An 18902-nucleotide genomic window follows, 5' to 3' on the forward strand; every position below is an offset into this window, starting at 1 on the left:
AATTGTAGTTTATTTTTTATGATATTAGGCTCACTATAAAAGTTATCATTTGGTAAAATTTGGAATTTCATTCGGTAAATTGGAAATTCTCCCTCTCAAAAAAATTAGGTTCGAGGCGCCCTTGAAAATAGTGCCTATTGAAGTTTTCAAAAATTAGTACATTCATGCTTTGAAATTTAACTGAAACCTTTTGTTTCAAATACGAATACCCATGTTTTCAAATAGTGTGCTGAATTATTTCATACTCAAAAATGAGTACGTAATTCGGTAAATACTCAATTTTGAAATTATTACATATTCAAAAATGAGTACATGCTGACTTGAGTATTTGAATTTTTCAAATTTGAATACCACATAGTCGGAGCTGTTTTGGGTATTATAGGTTCAAATTTGATTACTTTTTCGTCATTTTTGAAATTGTTGTTTTTAAAGTATTAATCATGCGGGTTTGCTCTTGTGTAAAATGAAGTAGAATACAATATTTTACGCTAATTTAAAAATGGAATAATCACATCTAAAAAACCACCCAAAATCAGAAAGAAGCGGCAATATTTCTTTGAAAACACTCATTCTAAAAAGTGATAGAGCATACTTAAAAAGCAACTTAGTTCTCTTACAATTACTACGTTGTTTTGTTGTCTTTCCACATCCTCGGTTTGCTTCAGAAATCGTTAAATAAAGAGAGAACTTCGAGCAGAGCGGAATTTTCCACACCATTAACATCGAGCAAGTCGGAACTAAATAAAAGCTGGATTTTCGAAATGGGGCGTTAGGCCGAAGGAAGATGATGACAGACTGCAGAAAGGAAGTAAATGGAGACTAAACAAAAACACGGTATATGAAGCAGAAGATAGTGAAGACATTTCTTTTTAACTAATTGACATGTCTCGAGAACGTGAATGTAGAAAAAGAAACTTTTCTGATCTTAAGGACTCGTTTTATCGCATTATCTCTGGGGAAAAGAAGTTGGTTCACTTATAATATGAGTGACATATTGATTTCAATTTTTTATCAGTATTACATCATTAATCAACCACATCCAGTATTTTCTGCTACTTTGTGTTACATCCTGAATTGGCATATGTGTCTAAATTAGAAGAGCACGCAAATATATATTTGAGATGCATTAAATGCTCATTTAGGTTTACACAGGCTGTTCGGACATTTTTTAGACGATTTTGATTAGCGGGAATAAAAAATTGGTTGCTGCAAAAGAAATAATTACAATAGGGAAGTTTTCGATTTTTCAATTTTATTTTTATATGACAGAATAACATGCATGAACATCATAGGTGAAAAAATTTTTGCGATACGATAAGTAGTTTTTTTAAAATTAATTTTTAAAGTTCAAGCCCTTGTGACGTCAAATGGCATAGGAAGTGACGTCATGCGTCTTCCGATAGGAGAGAAACGCTAGCGAACCGGTTCCCATGTCATGGGAGAAACCGAAGAACGTGCTTTCGACTTCGATGATCTGGAACATTAAACCTCTCATCCTCTCTTAAATATTCGAATATCATCATTGATATTGCTTGAGGAAGATTATTTAGATTGTGCTTTAACGAATCCGGTATCCATAGTGTGTTCAAAAGGATTATTGAATTTCTAAAAAATAAAAATATCAGCGCGCTCAAAATGTCCCTAGCGAAAACAAGGGATCTTCGGCGGAAGGATGCCCATTCGCGCCCTGTGACGTAGGCTCGTGACGTTTCAGAAGAGCGCACTTTTGCGCGTGGATTTTTAAAAATTCATTAAAAATCAACCACGGTGTTTTAAAATTCGGCGATGGTGAATTTTTTAGTTTTGAGGCTCAATTAACAATATCCAATAGACAAAATATGAACATTTAATAGGTTGCAACTTCCCTATTGTACTATGTTTTTAAAAGTTAAAATTATCGTCTGCGGTTTGAAAGATTTGTTTTTATTCAAAATGGAGTTTTTAACGAAGCAGTGGTTCGAAGGCTATATTTTTGCTCTTTCCAAAGAGAAATCTTATTTCTTGTCCAAATCACTTTTCCTAAGAAAAATGAGAAAAAAGAGCCTTAATAGATGAATTGTGGGTGTATTTAAGTGATTGAAGTAAAAAAAAGAGCCATTTATTTTCATGAAAAGGGAGGAAAAAAATACATACATGGTCCAAAGAATCGAAAGAAAGCTTTTCTAAAGGATTCATGATTGTTGCTAGTTTTTCATATACTGTCTAACCACGGATTGTATGGAAAGGCAAACATCCGGTTTACACGCGGAAATGGAAGCATCTATTAATTTTCAGAGATGTCAGATTTTGCAGATGTATGTTAGCCTCTAAATTAAGCAGAGTCTCATTCAAATGAGAAGAATACGCGCATAACATTTTTATTTTTCCCCTCATTCAGATGGAGTCGCCTTAACTGGATGTTTGCCAATTCCATACAATCCGTGTCAAACAGTAGTGGCAAATTAAAAAAAAAGAGAGTGGGAAAAAACTTAAGATTCACTCTAAATACTCTCCCCAGGAACATATTTTATCACCAATTCTTCTGAATAAAATACCATTACTTTACCCACAGTGCCATCAACCTTTGGAACTGCATCAAGGCAAAGCTAGCTGTCGCCCTTCAAAAGTCACTCTAAATTTTCTAAAAGAAATGGAACAAAAAAACCGGTATCAAGGCTATACCCTTCCCGGATATATCCCTACTAAATCTCCTGACGTATCACCAATGGATTTTTGTACTTTTGGACTCGTAAAATCTGCATCATCCAAACGTCGCCCCACAACCCTTACAGCTACTGGAAAGCTGTTCAGGAGGAATGGGATAGAATACTCTTCTGACACTTCAAAAGGCATTATTATCCTAGAAATTACGATGTCGAAAGATAGTTCAGAATAAGGGCTATCAAATAGAACATTTAAAACACAAGAATTTTATATAATTATTTTTTTGAATACTATATACATCGTCTAGGAATGTGCGCCTCTGTACTATATTGCATTTTTCATCTTGCCCTGCGGGTTATCAATGTACCAGAAATTCTTCTGGTTGAAATTTTTTTAACTGAAATGTTTCAGATGTGTTTTTTCATTGACTTCCATTCTTTGCTGCGCTTCACGTTTCTTTTTACAATTTGTAATTACCAAACGGTTAAGAATATTATACTACGAAAAACACGTAGAGTACTGATATTAATTATTATTATTTTTCCTTAATCATACTTAGTGAAGTCTTCGTTCCGCCGCATTGTATGTTTACGAATTGAAACATTCCCACTCCTGAAATGTTCTATGCTTAGTGGAGGGGGGGGGGGATCTACTAGTGAATGAATACTTAAGTGCATTTTCATTTTCAAAAATTCATAACATCGTTAAAAATTGTATTTGTTACATGACAGCAAAAACACATTAGATGATCCTATGTACTTTTTTAAAAAATTTTTAATGTGAGCATTTTTATGGTTCTGCATCAAAGTAAGACTTAACGGGGGTTTAAAATAATGGGGGTTTAAACGAAAAAAAAAGAACCCTGACCTGAATGAACACCTCAACCAGTAGACAAACACAGCACTTTCTAGTCGTATTCTTTCCGGAAATGTGTAGTAGGAAGTTACTATTGTTGAAACATCCAGGCCCGACGAGAGGCCATGTCAGCCTAGTCGGAAACTAAGGGCGATACTGAAGGAAAAAAAAAGGAAAAAAAAGAAAGAAAAAAGAAAGGAAGAAAGAAAGAAAGAAGTGGGGTGGAGGGGGACACTCTGAATAAGAGAAAATGTAAAGATTAAGGAAAATTAATTCTTTTGGTATTAACTGTTGTGGCGCTTAAAATAGAGTTAATTGTTTTCTGGTTAGCAGTTTTGATTTTTTTTCTCACATCCCTTTTTCTTTTATTCCCCCTTTTTTCTTACTCTCCCCCTTTTCTTTTTTGGAGAAAGGGAGGGGCCCGGCGACATCATTGACGAGGGACTCCCCTTAGCTCTCTGCGACCCTGGATACATCAAAGAAAAAGGTTTTAAAACCTGATCATTTTCAAAAAAAAAAAAAAATTGTTCATTTACTGGGAGGTGTTTATACACTGGTAGGTGTACACTATACGAAGTTTTCGTCTAGCAGCATACTTAACACCTCTACCGGAACATCCATTCCTTGAGAGGATATAGCAATAGGCTAAATTTTATACAGGTTCTGCTGTGCATGAAAGTTCAGTCAGCCTGAACATATTACAAGCATAATATCGAAGCATACAGGAAAAAGTTTTATCTTTCGTAATATATTAGTTTCGACTTAACCCAACAAAACTACCTGAAAACCCACTGGTGTTTAAGTAGTTTTATGGTGTTAGGTAGTTTAGTGAACCAGTATGCGAAAAATGCAAGGAAAAAGTCTCCAGAGACGGATGTTCCTCGGAACAGAAAAAACACATATCCATACGAACCTAGGTGCAAAGGGTGGCTCTAGTACGTTGAAGCATGACTCTGACATTGTTTACTTCTTTGTGGGGTAATTGGGAAGGGTGATTTGCGCTGAGTTGAGCTGAGTTACTTTCGTTGTAGTTTTGTAACGGTATTTTAATTCAAATTCACGCTAATAAGATATCCCGTTTTTACTCGAAACTTGTCTGTTCAAGCATGCGCAAACGACGGTTTTAAGGACAGCATACGGACATTAATTTACAAAAAAAAAAATTATAGTATTATTTAAAAAATCTATCATAATTTGGCATCTATTTCTCTTTAGTCCACAGAAAAAAATGTGTCGTAAAGGTTTGAAATTATTCAAGATGATTTTTTTAACTTTTTATTTTTTTACAGTACATTTATTTAATAATTACGGAGCAATAATTATACTGGTTTGTAAGAAGACAACTTTATGCAATTAAGAATGAGTAGTTTTCTTTATTTTTGCTAATGAAGTACGCACTGTAGCCCGAAAATTTCACGATTTAATTAGCTTCATGAGACTTCATTTTAATCTAAATTGGGTAAATTAAACGTATTCAGCAGTAAGCAAATTGCCCTTAATGTCTAAACACTGTTTTTTAGATTACGGAGTGTCACATTATCCATATCACTTATGTAAGTTCTTAATTATGTTAATTGCCCTCAGGAGGCAGTTTACTATGAGGAATAGTGGTTTCGTCACATTTTTTATTTGAAATTTTGTCAATGTATGTAAAAACATTTTTTGTTCCCTTTGACAGCCTTTTCTTTTACATTTTTTTGTGTTACAGAATAAAAAGAAGACTTTTAACGCGATAGTTTTATTTACTAGAGCTAGTTTACCTATTTTGGCTTATTGGCTGTAACTGTTTGTTTCCCCAATATCATACCGCATTTTAAGTAATTAAAATTATTTATCACATTTATCAACTTGATTAAGAAGACTAATTTTTAAACAAAATTAAATATTCAAATGAAAACGAAGGCCGATTTAAGGTTCACACATTTTTGAAGAGCAGATATGTTTTTTCTCTTCTTTTTCATGACCTGAGACACGAAAAATGGTGAATGAGTAGTTAATTCGGCTGAATGTTTTGCTAAATTATCATAATGACATGTATGCAAGAAAACCTTCATTAATTATTTACCAACAGTTAATATCGGTTTATGCAGTAAATACTTTTTAAATCCAAGCTCAGATTTTTTCAAAAAAAAAAAAAAAAAAGACCTTCCGTATTTAAAGCGTGGTGAAAAAATAAACCTATATATATATATATATATATATAGTTACAAATTCTGTAAATAGTAATTATTTTTGTGATTAATTTGTCGTAATCTAGCTAAATTAGGCGTTTACTAAATTATCTTTCATCTAAAATTATTGTAGTGACGTAACCTGTAACTAGTTTCCTGTAATGAATATACAGCCCCTATACATTCGGCTGAAGTATACGGTCCCCTATTTTTTCATTGATAAAATTTGTGAATGAAAAGAAATAAGAAAGTGTAGAACGGTGTAGCATTTTCTGGAATAGTTGAGAGGTCTCTTTCGGTGTGTATAAAAAGCCGTTACGCATGATAAAAAGTTGAGTTTCGATTGAGAATTTGTACGGAGAGTGTATTAACTCTGTTTATTGCGAGGCATTTCGCTGTGTTGTTTTTCATATTTGGAAGCAAATACGTGTGTAAGCGTTGAGTTTACGGTGTTGTGTGATAGTTGCTTAATTGCTGATGATTAATTTAGCAGTTGCTGACGATCTTTCCTGTACATAGTGTAAATAAATTTCCTGTGTTTTTAATCAAGAACTGTGTCGTTCTTTCAAGAAAGTTGGAAGTCGCACCGGATCCGTTACAATATATATATAAATAACATATAAATAGTAAATAAATATTTGAATCCATGATAATGAAAAGAATAGTATTACGAAAGTTCCAGCATCCTTGCATCTTTCGTTCATCAAGTTTAAGTGCTGACTTATAAAAATCAAAAGCGTCTAGTAAAAAATCAGCAGGATAATTCAATTGCATGCGCTTTAAATCCCGGATGTTTTCACGCTCTGAATTTCTTATCCACTCGAAACCTTTTATTCATCAAAAACTTCACACAGGTACTAAACTTGACCGCTGAGCAACAGCGAAAAAAAAACTGTCGAGTGTTACAGTCGCATCATTTCTAGGGATAAACGTAAATCCCAAACCAAATATAAAACGGAAAAAAAAGGAAGGGGGGGGGGAAGGCAAAAATAAATTATTGTGAAAAAAGTGCTCACATTTCCTCCTCAATTGTTTTCAACCGCTCATGTCAGTTTTATATCAACTCTAATCTAATCCGTGAATTCTAAAACCTTCAAATTAACTTTTTGCTGCTTAGTACATAATCTCCAGTTCTAGTGCAAATCTTGTACTAAACCAGGGGCACCAAATAATCTCTACGCGTGTTCTACACGATTATTTTTTTATTCGATATCGATTGATGTCCCATTTTTTTCTTATTTTTTGCATCACATTCGCTCAAAAATTTGTCAGTTATTATTTTCTCTCAGTTTCAGTTTGCTACTAAAAACCCGTTTGAACTACAATGGTTCCAAACGTTATCTAATGTTTTACACATAATTAGTGGGCAGACGCAAGATTCTTACTTTTTGGTTATTAGAATGAATTTCTTTTCCCTTTTCTGTTAAATAGTTTTTATGGCCAAGCAAGTTAATTTAGGTAATTTGAATTATTGGGAATTCACCGTTCAACGATAATATGAAAGATCTATGCGACTGTTGTAAAGTGCAAAAAATCAGCCATCATATATAGTATTCGCATAAGTCAAGATAAGCTACAAACTTGCAAGCTATCAACTTCAATAAAATATGGCAATATTAATTAACTTTAATTCTAAAGACGCCCACGTGACACATTTAATTGTGTTTGCCAGCTCATAATTAAACCCACACATAGGAAAAGTAGTAAAAAACAAATTTAATAGCTGCAGTGAGACATTTTAAGTTGCATTGTCACTGCAAAAAAGATATAAATCTTTTTCTTTATTACCATAAGCTGCAAAAAGGATGCGATAATAAACTTCACCTTACTAAAAGAATTGCATTTCAATTTATTGCTCGGCTAAGACTAATTAAGAAAACGACATGAGTAGCAATCGAAGATACGGTATTTACTGCTTGTTTGGGTTGTTTTGAAAGCGAGTTTTTCCTCGCTAAAAAGAAACGTAAGACAGTAAATTAAAATTAAATTTTAAATTACAAATTGAGTGTTGAGTGACTCAATCTTAAATGGACTCTGTTTGAGAAAAATATACTCGTAGTTTTCAGGAAGGTTCCTTATAAATTGCAGAGGCAGAAATACATGTAACGCACTCATTACAATTTCTTAAAATGTTAATGTGAAATGGTCTCCAGTCAATTTTAGCTTATATATACTCGTTGCAAAGGACAGTAAAAAGTTTGTTTTCTAGTCTTCAAAGCTCTAAATCTCAGAGATTCAACACAGAACAAAATACTAAAAAATATGCATTTCAGCTGTTACGTTTGCTCATCTGCTAAAGTTACATAGTCGTTATTGTTGAAACTGTAAACAAATAAATAAATAAAAATGAGAAATTAAATATCAAAATTAATGTCTCATCAATTATGAGTGATTGAGTGTTGAAAAATTTGTGATGATTACAATATTAGTTTGAGATGTCAAAGAATAAGATTTCTGACAGTGTCATGCAAATATAATATCGTCAGGTTGAGGCCTTGTAGGTTTGAGATGGAGTCCCTTTGAGACAGCAAACTATTGAGTACAGCTGGGTCCCCAACCTTTTTGTACCTAAGAGCACATACTAGAATACCGGTCGCTCGGCGGCACCATCAATTTTTCCGAGATATTAGTAAAGAGGTGGACATAGCTAACATTACATACAAACGTCTACAAATAATTTAAAGCTAATTTTCAAAAAATGTTTACATGAAAATAAGTAAATACTACTGAATAATGAAAGCCAACGATACTAAGTTTGAAACAAAAAAGGCATAAAGTTCAAAGTCTACATGATTTCCTTGGAATTTCATTCGATTCGTCATTGTTTGGTAATTAGTCAAGGAGGATAATTTTGACCGTAGTAAGCAATCGTTCAGGTATTCATCTGAACTTTTGTGGGAAGGTAAAGCGCAGTATCTGCAGAAAAAAAAAAGATTTTGGGATATTTGAAGAAACGCGTTTTGGATTTCATACTAACAATAGGGACAACTTGACGTTTTTTCTTGCTTTATTTTCAACGGAAACCAAATAAGCAAGTTGAAACAATAAAGCTCAAGTACAAAAGATGACAAAACGAAAATAAATGAAAAATGAAGAAAAAATACAGATACTGCGCTTTATCTTTCCACGGCAGTGTAAGTCATGATATGTACTTAGATTGTACGGGACACTTACTGTCGAATATTATAATTTTTACATGTATATGAGATCGGAAAACTTTTTAATTTTCTAATATGGTTCACTTAAATTATTTTCATAAATTCTCATTTCATATAATTTTATATAATTTAGGGTATTTTCACCCTGTGTATACAAAATTTCTATACCTCTAGTTATTCTGCTCTTATACGAGTAGAAACAAACAATGAAATGTGTGCTTTTATTTGCATTGTACGCAATTCTTAACTTTGGATGGCTGATCATTAAAAATAAAAAATAAAAAACTTTTGCATGACATTTTAGTAATAAGTAATTTTTTTTTTAAATCCTGAACGCCCGCGGCTGACACACGTGAAACGTTTGGAGACCACTGTGGTGCCCGCGGGCATAGGGTTAGGGACCCCTGAAGTATAGAAAGAAACTGTCAGTTGTCTGCCTTAGGTCATATTTCTGTAAGTAAAGAACAGAGAGTTTTATATGGGAAGATGGTTATGCATCAGTTTTACAAATTCCAAATTGCTGATGTGTTTTCGAGTTTAATATGTTCTGCTTGAACCTTAAATTGTAAAAACTCGGTGAAGAAAAAAAGTGCGTGACATGAGTTCCCATGACATAACCATAAACAGTGATTGTAAGTATAAACATGTAATATTTGAAACAAAAAAGTAAAACTACAAAAGTCATTAACCAAGGATTTTGCCATTATTAATGTTGGCTCCTAAAATTATATTTTATAAGAAATGCTTGCTGACTAGGTTTGGTTCATACTATTATACTGCCGTGGGCAAGTAAAGAGAAGTAACTGCAAATTTTTCTTTTTTTTTGCATTTTTGTCATCTATTGTACTTCAGTTAAATTGCACAAGACTGCTTATTTATTTTCCTCTGAAAAAAGAGCGAGAAAAACGTCTAACTCTGACGTTTCTCTATTGCTACTATGGAATCGAAAATGCGTTTATTAAAACATCTCGAAATCTCATTTCTGCAGATATTGCTGTTTACCTGCCTACGGCAGTATAGGTATTCAAATATCATCATATTGCATTTTTCTCTGAATGAGTTATACTGGAAACGCAAAAAGCAGCAATCGTAAATACTCAGAAAACAGTTTAAGAGTTAAATGTACTGATTGCTTGATCTAAGAACCCTAAAATATTTTCATGAACCTAAAAACTCACCATGCTTGTTTCGCCTTACAGCGTTAAAGAAAATCTTTTCCCTTAAGGGACATATTGTTGAGAAAGAGTCTCGTATTCAGTATTTGTGATGTTTGTTAATCCTACAATATTGCCGAAGTAAGTCACGTCAATCCTTAACGGATACAAACTTAAGTTGAATGTTATATTGAAATCGCACAAATAATCTCTAAGTGAAACCTTTCATCGAGTGATAGAATGAGTTTTTATGTTTTCGTTAGACATCTTAGGTTTGAAAAGAGCAATTCTTTTAGACAAACGTGAAGAGTATAAACTATTCGATAAGATGAATAAAAATTTACATTTCAATCATGAGTGAAAATTTGTTTTAGCAACAGTGGACAACTCACGTAGCTCAATGTAATGAGCCATAATATATCTAGTCTGTTCAATATAACATTGTTTCAAGGTGTCTGACTTAAACGTCGGACTACAGTCGCACTCGCTTATAGCAAGTAACTATTTTACTTTTAAGAATTTTTTTTTTTTGTTATAACCAAAGGGTTCGTTAAAAAAAAGGCTCTTTAAAAAGTTCAGACATACTTGTTTTCTTGTTTTTTTTTTTTTTTTTTTGTTTTATTTCTGTACAGTACTAAAAGTGCTTAATTTGCTTTGAACCAGTGGTTGGAAAAACTACATTTTTTGTAGCGAACTACAACTACTTTGTTACAAATGTAGTTAAATATTTTTTTTTTTAATATGGCAACTACAAACTACTTTTGAAATGTAGTCGCTACTTCGCTTCTGTTCAAAAAATGAGTAAATAAAAAGCATACACACCAGGGTGTCTCACAAAAAATGAAAGGTGATTTTTCAAATCGTATATCCTTATCTTTTTCCTCTATGTCAAAACAATTGTAAAAAGAAGTTTCATATAATTTGAATGACGGCAACTCGTGCCGACTTGCGTCTGAAAGTGTAAACCAGCACTTCTATACAAGGCCAAATTGAAAAAAAAAAAACTTTTTTTCAGAAACTCGAAACTTCTGTTAATAAAACGTTGCCCCTATACCCCATAACTCACATGTACCACAAAAGCATTTATTCAAATTAAAAAACATTTAGATACTCCACCCTTGGCCTAAAATTTATAATTTTATTTAAAAAAATTGATTTTTTTTATCTATTTATATTTTAATAAATTACATACTATAAATTTAAATAAAGTATCAAGTTAAAAAAATTACTAGTAAACACATTTTCAGCTCAACATTTACAACGGAATTATAAAAAATAATATATTTAAAATGAAAAATTTATCTTAAAAAATCCGTGTCTTTGGGTGCTATATGGGAGACTTAAATATCGTAGGAGAGCAAAAATTTCTATTTAACGCTTATTACCTACGTTACTATTTAGATTTTTCAGCTTGATAATTTCGTCAAATCTACCTACATTTTTAAAAATATGTATGTATAAAAAATAGATTTTTTTACAGAAAATTACAAATTTTAGGCCAAGTGTGAGATGCTTAAATGATTTTTAATTTGAATAAATGTTTATGTGCTGCATGTGGGGTACAGGGGGGCAACGTTTTATCAACAAAAATTTCGGATTTCTCAAAAAAGTTTTTTCTTTTTTTTTTTGGCCTAGCATCACAAGTGCTGGTTCACACTCTTAGACGGCAGTCGGTTGCAGTTGTTCAAATTATATGAAACTTGTTTTACAATTGTTTTGATGTATAAGAAAAACTATAAGAGGGTGTGCGACATGAAAAGTCAACTTTCAATTTTTTTAGAACACCCCAATACGCACACACACCGTAGCAGGATTGAACAAAATAAAATAATAGCTTAAAAAACTAAAAAAAACACGCTATTGTTGCAATATGAACTAAAAAGTAAAAAAAAAAAATATTTGGATGTAAAGTATGATAAAATAATTGACCACACAATTAATTCTAATTTAAAAAAACTGTGGGGGAGGTCTATTTCCATTTTTGCAAGGACAACAAATGGAAGAAATTTAAGACAACTGATATGAAGCCCCCCACTCTTTTTCTTTTCTGTAACATTTACAGTAGCTTCTTTTTATTTGGTCTGGTGAATAATCTGTGAAAGCACTCATTTTTGCGAGACTTTAATTTTCGCGATTTTTGCGTGCTCGTCGTAATTACGAAAATTTAAGCATCGAAATATTTTTATTTCTCAATTTCGGTCTGTTCATAAAAAATTCAATGAATTTTCAACTCGCGAAATCACTTTTACCTTCATTTTCGCAAAAATAAGTGTTTTTACCAGAGCTGCGGAGACAGAAGGGAAATAGCCGACTCCGACTGATGGATTTGACACGTCCAACTCCGGCTTTATCATTTTTTTTTTACAATTTTCCCCTCATATGAGAAATTGAAAAAAACCGCTAAACAGAGATAAAAATATTAACTCCTTTTTATGAAACTTTCGTGTTATATTTTATTGTAAACCTACTATGCATACAACGTTAAAAATTCAATTTGAAATCAAATTTTCCAATAGTTTTGATTTTAAAACTGAAGTTACATAAAAATCCTATTTTTTAAAAAAAATGAAAAGGATTAATTTTCTCCCCTTTAATGTTTAACAAATAGGTGTTGATCAAATAGTGTGCTTTCAATTTTTGAAAACTAACTTGAGAGAACAAAAGCTTTTTTGATGAGTTAGAAAACCTTTCTTGAGAAGGGGCGGGCCGCCCTGAGGGACAACCATCGGGTAGGTGACACTCCAAGTTGATTTCAGAGTTTATAAAGTATATAAATACTTTAATTCTGAAAAATTTCCCCAAAAAATCTTAAATTATATTTCATTAATAAAATTTCAATGAAAATCTAACCCTATCCAAAATAAAACGAGTTAAAAGGAGAAAAAACTTCTTTCAGAGGTCATAATAATTTTATGTTAAGAGGAAAATATCTTTAGTTTGCCCTGCTTCGTAAAATATAAAATATTTAGAAATTTGCTCACTGTATGTTTTACAACGCAACATCTTATGGTGATAAAATGTATTATTTCTGTTGTCATAAGTCTGAGAAACTTAATCGAGATTCATCAGTATTCATATCAGTATTCCCTACGAAATACTGTAAAATTTTGGTTTTAAAAACGAAAGGAAGGTAACGAGAAAGATATTAAAGTGCAATTATTTTCATTTCCAATACAACGATTGTGTCTTTACGTTCGATACGTCTTTTCCGTAGCTTAGATTTCTGATAGTGTTTCCTATACGTGGTAGTATATAGTGTTGGTTTAAAATGATACCACTCACATCTCTTGACGCGAGAAGATGGAATAGTCTAAAAACTAAACACAAAACTATCCATTAAAACAATGCATAGCACAAAATCTTAAAGCAAAAACAAAATTAACTTTTCAGTACATATTGCAGAATGCTCCGTTCTCAATATAAAAACTTCTTACGTGATGAGCCCGTGTACAGTATGATTCTTCGAAGTATCACTGAATTTAAGGACGATTTACTTTTGATTCAATTAAATTCTTCGTAAAAAACCCTAGATACTTTGTATACGTGTACATAATTACTATGGCTGTGCTTGTAAATGCAATTGTTGGTGTTATAATTAAAATAAATCTGTTGCATTGCTATAAATCAAACTTTTTTTCTATATATATATGATGTTTTTATATTTGCCAGATGATTTTCAGTAATTACTGAATATTTGCTGCAGTCTTGTTTTAATAAGTAATAATACAACTTCGAACAAGTAAATATATTAGATAACAATGAGCGACCGCAAGTAAACCCATCTTATCAATTTTAAATTTAGTTCTTAATTTATTTCCAAAAGTGTATTTGTCAAACCAAAACTGAGCATTTTTTCAGGATGAAATTAGTTTTTGAAAGTTTAAAAAAATGTCCTTAGTGTATCATTTAGTTTTAGATAGTTCAAGGCTCCTCATTAAATTGTAAAGATTGTTAATCAATGAACAATAATGATTTTTTTAAATTGTTTTCTGTCCTTATCTTAGTAAAAGACGAACGTTTCGGGCACTATTTTTTAAAAGAAAACTGCGTGATAAAGCAAAAGAAGTGAAATTGAAAGAGAAATTTACAAAACATTTTATATAGAAAAGAGAGTTCAACTGCTACTTTCACAGTTTTATCACGTACTTAACGGCAAAATAGACTAGTACAAAGTACGCTACGCAAACGGAATTTCAAAATAGATTGAAATGATGAAAACGGCATTTCAAGAGAGCGAAGCCAAGTTTTTTCTTTAAAACTTTTTAAGCACACTTGTTGAGAAAAATATATAATTCATGAGTATCATGCTTATTACTCTACCTTTGTACTTAGTGCTATTTTATACCACTAAAGTGTACATTTTTCAAGTAGATAGCTAAAAATATGCATCTGTAAGTTGAAAATTAAGTATAAACTACTCTTCTCGTTTTTGATAACATATTTTCATCTTAACTAATTAGCATTTCCCCCCATTAAACCGTAATATGGTTAAATAATATTTCCAGTTTTAGTTTATTCGACTTTAACAGAAACTATAGAAGGACGAGTTTATAATACCAGATTGTTGCTTTTTATTTTACAAAATAGGTTGGTGCAGAGCTGATTTTACAAACCTGAAATTCTGAGCTAACTATTTGGAAGGGCTGATTTGAAGAACTTCAAAATTCAAGAACTTCAAATCTCTTTAACTTTCTCTAGTTTTTAAATTGTAATACTCTAAGCAATATAATAAATCGAGTGGGGGTATAAAATGAATACGGGGACAGTTTAAATATTGTAAAACTAATTTCCTAGTTCAAAGATATACTAATTTATTAAAATAATCTGTTTTGTATCTATATCTCTATTTCTCAGATCGTTCAAAGTGAACCTAAGTGTCAGGATAACTTTGAATCAGGTAATAATCATTTATTTTAAACGGTTTTTAAAGCTGTTATATTTCTTAAACTTCTTTTGGACAATTATTCAATACTTAAGGACCTTTCCTTCAGTTTTGCGCTAATTCTTCAAGCAATACCTGTGTTACACTGCTTTCTTTTTTTTAAAAAAAAGTAAAATCTTTTAATTAGCTTTTAGCTCTCAGTAAAAATACATCATAAGGACAAACGATGAACATTTGAAATTAAACGGTGTTGAGTAGATGTAATTTATCTGCAGAACAATGAATCACACACACATGCACATTAGATGCAATAAGCTCATCACTTAATTTAAGCATAATTTGTCATAAACATAAACCAAGCCTGAGCATGACAATTTGTGCCTGCTATAGAAATTAAATTAATTGATCCATACGGAATGATTAAAGCCTTGGCCAATAAAAGTTGTCTAAATATCTGGTGTCATGGCCAGGTCGATATCATATGCTCTCGCTAGGTGGGAAGCATTTTGACCTGATTACAAACCACCCACTTCTAGATTCATTAGTTAGTAAATAAGAGGGTCAGCCATTGCATTTGGTTTGTAAATTGTCATGCCTTTGGGATTTGGAACTGTAGGAACGCCTTTCGAGCAATTAAAAGAGATTTGACCAAATAACTGAGAGGAAACAAATATATTCTCCGATCATCGAAGAGCAACACTTGATAAAATTAACACATAAGAAAGCGTTGAATACTTGCTTATCGCACGCTGACAGAATCAGGCATTTGTACTATTTCAGAGTTGAAAATAGCTTCAACATGTTTGCAACTAGAAATCAAATTCTGCTACTACTTAAAAACTTTATCAACCGAGTAGAACTGGTCTTATATACGGGAAATATAAAGTTTTGCACTGAAAAAGAATATTTGTTTAAAAAACATTACTTCCGACTCATGCATAACTCTTTTTTATTTTTTGGAGATCATCAAGATTAGGAGCAAAAATCTTGATAATCTTTAAATCATCAAGATTTTTGCGCCTTTCAGTGAACAATACTAGCTGAAGGTATGTAGGTGGCGAAAACTGTAAATGACTGTAAATAGCGTTAAAGCTAGTTAAACTATAAATGGGTGGTAAAATGCGGGTTGGTAAAGTGTAAATAACATCGAAAACTGTAAATAGCGTCTACGAATGAAAAAACACCGAGGTGCGGCACGAGGTAAGTTTTAAGCGCCCCCCCCCCAAACCCTTGGTTTCAATACATAGTGCCAATCCTAGTATGTGAGTTTCTATCAATATAAGGATTACTGTGACCAAACTCACCCACCACAGAAACTAAATTGTGACTGCACCATTGTCTCAAACCATCTGAATCTTCTCAGAACTACGAAAGGAGGACGTGTAGAAGTGTATTAACATTACAAAAAAACTTTTTGAAATAGGGATCAAAATGAAAAAAAAACTTTCAGAAGTTTAACCCAGAACTAGTTTTTTTTGGGGGGAATAAATTTTCTCTATCAGTGCAAGATGTTATAAACGTCCCGTATCCTGTATAGCTGCCGTTTGAAATATAGAATCACGAAAAACCAAAAGAATAATACAGTAAAACCTGTAAAGTTTACCACTCTTGTAAGATGACCATTTAAGTTGACCGAATTTTTCAAGTACAGAATTAGTCCTATATCATATAAATCAACCTCTAAAAGTTGTCCATCTGTTTAAGTTTGTGGTCAACTTTTAGAGTAGTGTGGTGCACTAAAGTAGAGCACTACAAGTGGTCAACTTACACAGGTTTCACTGTACTGGTTTTTATAAAATGAAAAAGTGTAATTATAAGGAGAGCACATATTTTTTGATGTAAACGTCATTTAATGATTAGGATAAGCCGTAAATATGATTTTTATTTATGTACAATGAAAGTTCTTGCTGTGTGTATTGGCAATATAATTTTCATTTGCAGTTTTTATTTTCAACAACGGACTTAAATTGAATATTTAATACAAGCGTCGTCAGCAAATGAAAGTAACTCGAAGGTTGTGTGCAGAATTTTGAGTAACAAAATGTTGAAGATAATTACCCAGAGGTTTAAAGATTTAGAACTCGCATTAAAGTAATAATGACTACCACAAAACCATATAACTCTAGACATAATTAATTCCCCCCTTGCGTATAACTACGCACTTTAAAATGAAAATTTCGGCAAACATTGCGTGTATAAAGCTTTTAGAAATTACGAGGTAAAGCTTTTGAAAAGTGATGAAAATAAAAATCCTAGCAGTGCCGTGTTTTGAGACATTTACTGAATAAATGAATCTTACTGAATAGAAAATAAGTCATATTCACTGACAGTTGAATAATATACAAATAAAATCTTTTTTAGAAGAAATTTTCTCATCCTTTGTAAGGAAAATGTGAGAAACGTAATATTACATTTCATACGTTTTCATATATTATTTAATACATCATATTATACATTCATAATTATTCTTTTCATTTATTATCATTCGTAAATTTTATAATAGCAGAACGCCAAGGAAAATTGGAAAATAAGTAAATCTTTAGTCGTGACCAATTTATATGTTTGAAGAATTCCTTTTTACTCCGGCATCAATTCAAATTGACAGTTACATGGAGTGAAACCTGCGTAAGTTGACTACTTGTGGTGCTCTACTTCAGTTGTCAACTTAAGCAGGTGGTAAACTTATAGAGATTGATTTGTATGATATAGGAGTAATTCTATATCTGAAAAATGCGGTCAACTTAGACAGGTGCTCAACTTACAAGGGTGGTCAACTTTACAGGTTGTATGGTATTTGTTATATATATTTGTGAGATGGCAAATGAAATAACATTTAAAAATTTAAATGTAAAGGATTTTAAAGAGAAAAATCTATTATTTTCGTAAAGAATATAGATTTAAACAACTTTTATATTTATAAATATATATCAGTTGTGAGAGATATTTTCATAAAAGAGAAAATATATATTATTATTTCATTAGAGTTAAAATATTTCTCAAGACCCATAGGCTTCTGATAGTTTCTATAACAAAAAAAAAAAAAATTCGCCCCGTCAGTAATGCTTCAATTACGAATCAGCCCGCTTTAAAAGAAAAACGAATTCATTGGTTTTTGTAAGCACTCCCCTCTACTTACATATCACAGACTATTTCGATTCATTTATTTTAACCACACGCTAAACATCATTAGAGTGGATCTAATCACAATATTAAATGAGCTCGTGTGGACGTGAAAAATCCATTAACAAAGAATTAGGATAAGCTAAGGGACTGTATAAAACTCTCTAAACAATGCGCTCCAAAGGCGGTATTTTCATAAAGACAAAACTTTTTGAACTTGAACATTGTTATTTCAAGAGAAGCGTTACAAGGCCTCTATACTTAATAGAGGGTAATAAGGCAATTAGCAGGCTATTATGTATGACTCAGTTGGGAGCCGTTTGGGATCGCCTCAACGCCAACCTAAGAAAAGACTTGGAAAATCGCTTTATTTTCTTCGCGCACTTTTCAGGTCGAGGCAATTAATCAAATCATTATATGTTACTGTCAGGTGGAAATGTTACCCGGGGAAAAATTTGGATTGATTATATTTTTTTTTCTTCTTTTAATCCTTGTTGGTAAATATTACTCTCGGTGAAGAGTTATTTATACGGAAAAGAAATAATTTTCTCTTTCATTAAATTTAAAACAATCTCCTCTTATGTAATATTACTTTTTAGCATATTCGGAAGGACTTATCATTTTGTTGAAAAATTTAAATTATTCTGTTTTTTTTTTTGCCTACTTTTTTGTATAAGTAAAAAAAAAAACGCTTATATGGATAAAGTGATATTTTTGCTTTTTTTTTTTTTTTTTTTTTTGTAAAAATATCGCTAAAACGTCAAAATAAATGATTTTATAAATGCTGATTTTTTTGAAAGTAAGGTTTTGAGGCATATTTTGAGGCATATAGAAAATCTTTGTGTGTGAACTTAAAGGCAGATTTGCTTCGAACTTCATTTGAAAGATCTTTTGGTGTGAAATATTTCCAAAAAGATTT

General features: G+C 31.8%; 1 protein-coding gene across 1 annotated transcript in view; it reads right to left on the reverse strand.

Moving 5' to 3' along the window:
• Positions 1-2832, reverse strand: part of LOC129231188 (A disintegrin and metalloproteinase with thrombospondin motifs 9-like) — a 179464-nt gene extending 176632 nt beyond the window's left edge. Inside the window, exon 1 of the mRNA XM_054865435.1 lies at positions 2703-2832. Coding sequence (XP_054721410.1) covers positions 2703-2832 — 130 coding nt within the window. The remainder of the gene's footprint in view (positions 1-2702) is intronic.
• Positions 2833-18902: the final 16070 nt, after the last annotated feature.

The sequence above is a fragment of the Uloborus diversus genome, chromosome 10, assembly GCF_026930045.1.
Source record: "Uloborus diversus isolate 005 chromosome 10, Udiv.v.3.1, whole genome shotgun sequence".
Taxonomy (NCBI): Eukaryota; Metazoa; Arthropoda; class Arachnida; order Araneae; family Uloboridae; genus Uloborus; species Uloborus diversus.